The sequence below is a fragment of the Lithobates pipiens genome, unplaced genomic scaffold (genome assembly GCF_037356315.1).
Source record: "Lithobates pipiens isolate NorthernLeopardFrog02 unplaced genomic scaffold, aLitPip1_a1.2 Scaffold_23, whole genome shotgun sequence".
Lineage (NCBI taxonomy): Eukaryota > Metazoa > Chordata > Amphibia > Anura > Ranidae > Lithobates > Lithobates pipiens.
In genome coordinates, this window is record NW_027507785.1 from 19,842,507 (window position 1) to 19,848,506 (window position 6,000).

The 6,000-nt window shown below is 50.1% G+C and overlaps 1 protein-coding gene across 1 annotated transcript in view; it reads left to right on the plus strand.

Annotated features, from left to right (window-relative positions):
• The window catches only part of LOC143926870 (tyrosinase-like), a 29,871-nt gene extending 24,354 nt beyond the window's left edge, over window positions 1-5,517 (plus strand). Inside the window, exon 4 of the mRNA XM_077450911.1 lies at window positions 5,287-5,517. Within this exon, the coding sequence (XP_077307037.1) occupies window positions 5,287-5,455 (169 nt within the window). The 3' untranslated portion in view covers window positions 5,456-5,517. The remainder of the gene's footprint in view (window positions 1-5,286) is intronic.
• The last annotated feature ends 483 nt before the right edge of the window (window positions 5,518-6,000 follow it).

Here is a 6,000-nt window from a genome sequence, read left to right on the forward strand (position 1 = left end):
AGTAGAGTAGTGGACGGTGTCAGTAGAGCAGTGTACATGTCAGTAGGGCAGTGGTTGGTGTTTCAAGGGCAGTGGTGGGTGTTAGTAGAGCAGTGGACAGTGTCAGTAGAGCAGTAGACTGTGTCAGTAGACGGTGTCAGTAGAGCAGTGGACGGTGTCAGTAGAGCAGAGGACGGTGTCAGTAGGGCAGTGGTTGGTATTTCAAGGGCAGTGGTCGGTGTCAGTAGAGCAGAGGACGGTGTCAGTAGAACAGTGGACGGTGTCAGTAGGGCAGTTAGAGCAGTAGACGGTGTCAGTAGAGCAGTGGTCGGTGTCAGTAGAGCAGTGGCCGGTGTCAGTAGAGCAGTGGCCGGTGTCAGTAGAGCAGTGGCCGGTGTCAGTAGGGCAGTGGGCGGTGTCAGTAGGGCAGTGGGCGGTGTCAGTAGGGCAGTGGGCGGTGTCAGTAGGGCAGAGGACGGTGTCAGTAGGGCAGAGGACGGTCTCAGTAGGGCAGAGGACGGTCTCAGTAGGGCAGAGGACGGTCTCAGTAGGGCAGAGGACGGTCTCAGTAGGGCAGAGGACGGTCTCAGTAGGGCAGAGGACGGTCTCAGTAGGGCAGTGGGCGGTGTCAGTAGGGCAGTGGGCGGTGTCAGTAGGGCAGAGGACGGTGTCAGTAGGGCAGAGGACGGTCTCAGTAGGGCAGAGGACGGTCTCAGTAGGGCAGAGGACAGTCTCAGTAGGGCAGAGGACAGTCTCAGTAGGGCAGAGGACGGTCTCAGTAGGGCAGAGGGCGGTCTCAGTAGGGCAGTGGGCGGTGTCAGTAGGGCAGTGGGCGGTGTCAGTAGGGCAGAGGACGGTCTCAGTAGGGCAGAGGACAGTCTCAGTAGGGCAGAGGACAGTCTCAGTAGGGCAGAGGACGGTCTCAGTAGGGCAGAGGACGGTCTCAGTAGGGCAGAGGGCGGTCTCAGTAGGGCAGAGGACGGTCTCAGTAGGGCAGAGGACAGTCTCAGTAGGGCAGAGGACGGTCTCAGTAGGGCAGAGGACGGTCTCAGTAGGGCAGAGGGCGGTCTCAGTAGGGCAGAGGACGGTCTCAGTAGAGCTGTGGACGGTGTCAGTAGCTTTTTTTTTTTTAACAAATTTATTTATTTTTACCTTTTTTTAACAGTCTTGGGGGGGGGGGGGGGCTTTGGTGAAATATCAGGAGACTAAACAGACCCCTGATAGCTCACTTTTGAAACAGAGAAAGGGAGAGAGGGTGGATTCTCCAGTTCCTTTCTCTGAGCCATAATAAATACAGTCAATTGGAACAAATTGACTTTTTCTGGTTCCCTCAATCTATTGTGGAGCCTGAAAAGTCCCAATATATTCCTGAAATAGCCAAGATCTTTACTTTCTCATTCAGTAAAGCTGAATGAGAAGGCAAAGTTTGGAAGGCAAAACAGGTTGGGACTCACGGGAGGAGAATATACAGTGTGGTCTCCATCCTCTGTTCTCTTCAATCTGCCCCAGGGTGAGCCTGGATGTCTGCTGGGCAGGAGGAAGCAGTCGGTGTAGGGTCGCTTGCTCCGCCCACCTGTAGAGGAGCTCTGTTAAAGCCCCTATCCAGCCTTAGAGGAGCGTGTGCCCAGGGGAAAGGGTGTGTTGCTGCCATAGAAAGAAAGCTGGCAGTAGATATGGGCACGTCCTCCTCCCTGCTTTTCGATTCTTCAGCTGTCACTCCTTGTCTTGGCCCGCCCACCGGCTCCCTCCTGCACGCAATCATCGGCAGGCAGTGTGGGCTTACTGAAGTGCTTCGGATCCCCCCTGCATTCAGCATTAGTGCGGGGTGGACTGACACTATGTCATTAGTGAGACGGCGGGAGAGGGGAGACACATCATCCACAGAGCAGTCTCATCACTCTCGGGCAGTCCGGTCTGAATGATGTGTACGGGTCTGGAGCAGATGAAAACCCGTACACATCATTAAAGAACCGGACTGTCCGGGTGAAACCCGTACAGGTGGCAACCCTACCTGCTCCCTCTCCTAGCAGTTGCTCAAATCTCCCCTTTCCCCTTCATTGAGCAGCTCAGCTATCCCTGTTCTTCCCTCCCAGCAGTGATTCAGCAGCTTAGCTCACCCAACTCAGCAGGTCAGCTCACTCTGCCAGGGCTGGTGCAAGGATTTTTAAAACTCTAGGCGAAACCTCATTTTGCCGCATCACCCCCCCCCCCCCCCCGGCTCCACCTACTTTGCCCTGCCCATGTATACCCCACATTTTTAATGAAGTGCCCATCAAATGCAGCCCACCCGAGCACAGCAAATGCAGTTTTACCATCACTCATCAAACGCAGCCTCACCAGCACCCATCAAATGCAGCCTCACCAGTGCCCCCTTTGCCCTGCCCATGCAGACTAGAGGTCGACCGATATATCGGCCGATATTTGCCGTTTTTTAATTAATCAGCATTGGCCGATTGTGCTGGTAAAAAGCCGATATAGAACTGCAGCGGGACTTTGAAATGACTTCTCTAATAGAAGCCAGTGTAAGTTGCCATAAAAACACTTTCCTCCTCTCTGGGCAGGCTGCCAAGAAAAGAACAGAAAGATACAATGTTTACACTTCAATGAATGAAGTCATCTCTATGTGTAGAAGTTCTCAGTTTAACCATTTAAAGACTAAATCTTTTCTGACACTTGATGCTTACAAGTAAAAATCCTGTATTTTCTGCCAGAAAATCACTTAGACCCCCCCAAAAATTATATATATATTTTTAGCAGAGACCCTAGGGAATAAAATAGCGGTTGTTGCAATATTTTATGTCACACGGCATTTGCACAGAGGTCTTTCAAATGCATTTTTTTGGGGAAAAAAATACACTATTTAAAAAATAAAAATAAAATAAAAACAGTAAAGTTAGCCCATTTTTTTTTTTCGTCCAAAAGTTTTGACTACCTGTTTTTATTTAATATATAGTTTTTTGTTTTTTTTTTATCTAAATCATACATACAAGTAAACTGATTGGAGGTTTGTTTTGTTTAATAAATGTTTAAATGTAAGAAATTTTCTGTATCACTTATGAAGACTGCTTTCACACTGGAGCGGGCAGGCGTTGATGGTAAAACGCAAGTTTTAGCGGCTCTTTACCATCATTTTAGCGGTGCTATTTGGCTGCTAGTGGGGCACATATAACCCAGCTAGCGGCCAAGGAAGAGGTTAAATGCGCCCATGAAGCACTGCTGCCAAACCGCATTGCATGCGCTTCGGCAGTGGTGCCCATTCATATCAATGGGCAGGAGTGGTGGAGGAGCGGTATACACCACTCCAAACGTGCTGCTTGCAGGACTTTTTTTTCAGATCCTGCCAGCGCATCGCCTCAGTGTGAAAGCACTCTGTCTTTCACACAGACTGCAGGGGAGCCATTTTGCAGGCACTTTACAGGCGCTATTTTTAGCCCAAAAGCGCCTGAAAAACACCCCAGTGGGAAAGGTGTGTTAGATCAAGGGGGATTAAAAAAAAAAAAAAAAAAAAAAAAGGAAAAAAATAAATAAATAAAATAAAATCGGCCTAACATATCGGCCCAAAAAAATCGGCATCATATATCGGCTATCGGCCGCCATGATTTCTAAATATCGGCATCGGCCAGAGAAAAACCCATATCGGTCGACCTCTAATGCAGACCCCACTTTTTTATGAAGTGTCCAGCAAATGCAGCCCACCAGAGCACATCAAATGCAGCCCCACCAGCGCCCATCAAAAGAAGCCTCACCAGTGCTCATCAAACACAGCCTCACCAGTGCTCATCAAATGCAGCCTCACCAGCGCCCATCAAGTGCAGCCTCATCAGAGCACATCAAATGCAGCCTCACCAGCGCCCATTAAATGCAGCCTCACCAGCACCCATCAAATGCAGCCTCACCAGCACCCATCAAATGCAGCCTCACCAGCACCCATCAAATGCAGCCTCACCCCGCCCATGTATACCCCACCTTTTTAATGAAGTGCCCATCAAATGAAACCCACCAGAGCACAAATGCAGCCTCACCAGCTCCCATCAAATGCAGCTTCACCAGCTCCCATCAAATTCAGCCTCACCAGCGCCCATTAAATTCAGCCTCACCAGCACCCATCAAATTCTGCCTCGCCCCCCTTTGCCCTGCCCATGTATACCCCACCTTTTTAATGAAGTGCAAATCAAAAGCAGCCTCGCCAGCGCCCACCAATGCAGCCTCACCAGCGCCCACCAATGCAGCCTCACCAGCGCCCACCAATGCAGCCTACCAGTTAGGGAGGGGATACCCGACCGCTTAGTACATGGACAGATCAGTCTTAATACACCAAATACATTTACATGCGAATCTGTGATGATGCAATCTCAGACAGTGACCTTATTTCACTCACCAGGTCTGGGGCTCTGCAGACTGGTCTACATCCATGTGACCACGCGACCCTACCAGTGCAAGTGCGAGGAACATTTTTAAACTCTGGCTGCCTCAGTGCCTCCTCCAGGCAGGCTCCACCTGACAGCAAGCTTGGAGCGCCGCCGCCAAGTGCTATAGCTCTTGAGTGATGCTGCCAGCATTGTTCAGGACAAGCCATGAGGGAGAGCGGACTCAACCACAGGGGGGATGGGGCCAGGGGACACAGGATTAGGAATCACGTATGGGCAGAGGCAGAGCTGGCTGGCTGGGGTCACATCACGGATAGCAATCACTGATCAGAGGTGCGCAGCAGGGGAGGTTTGCTTGCTTTCATTCATTCCGGAGACGGGACACGGACACAGTCCTAAGCCACTGACACTATGTATGAACGGAGCGGCGCCTGCCTGCTGATGCTGAGATTTAGTTGCTTGGTGCAGGGAGAGATGAGAGTAGGAACACCAGCAGCTGGGCACCCTACTGGTAGCACTGGACCTACACTCTGCTCTCCCTCCCAGCAGTGACTGAGCTTCCTCTCATCATCAGCTCCACCTACTCTCCTAGCAGTGAATCAGCAGATCAGCTGGCCCTGCTCCCTCCTCCCAGCAGTGACTCAGGAGCTCAAGTGACTGCTTTCAGCTAGTATGGTCCTCAAAGACTCAGAGAACAGTGCAGACCATATTTTAAAACCCTGAAGTCAAAGCTTTGTTGCATCTTCCCTTCCATATTGCTCTCTAGTGAAGGTGGGAGAGAGGTGGATCAGGCTTTAAAGGTGAGGAAAGCCTGCATATTTGGGTTTTGATCAGGGGGTCGAACTATGTGTACTCGCAGGATCCTCATGTTCTCAGCAGGTATCCTTCTCCTTCACCCCCTCCTTGTCTGCTCAGACAATAAGTCTTTGTCTCTTTGCAGGATTGCAGACGAGTACTATGTAGAATATGGCATCACCCCGGCTTCCTACCCCACCGCAAACACCATCTATGGGCACACCGCTACAAGCTGCATCACCGCATTCTACAACTGCTGGAGGAACAGAGATATGATGAGACCAGGCATTTATTTTGGAACCGTATACGTCTAATCTGACGAACTGCATGGGGGGTTTCCGCAGCTGAAGAGGATGGAGTCTGAAAATGTATCTCTCAAAAGGAAATTTGCAATCATAATACTTGAGATAATCAGAATTATTAAAAAACAAACAATACTCACAGATCTTAAAGTAAACGTTGATTAAAATGATGATTAAGCTGTTCAATCGCCCACTGCTTCATTGGAAATGCATTGCTATTAATAAATACCCCATGCACAGCGAATGTGTCTTCCAGGGCTTTTTTATTTCGTGGGAACACAGTTCTGGCAACTCCGGCACTGAATGTAATAGCAAGGGGTGCTTGGATGTGCTGGAGGGTCTATTGATGCTGGCTGCTGGGGGATCTATTTGTTGCTGAGGAAGTCTATGGTTGCTGGGTGGCTCTTTGGTTGCTTGGAGGGATCTACAGTTGAGGAGGGGTTTGCTGTTGCTGGAGGATTAATTCATGCTGGCTGGTAGGAGGTAAATAGTTGCTGGAGCTGATCTATTCTTGCTGGGGGGGTAGCTATATTGTTCCTGGAGTTGATCTATTCTTG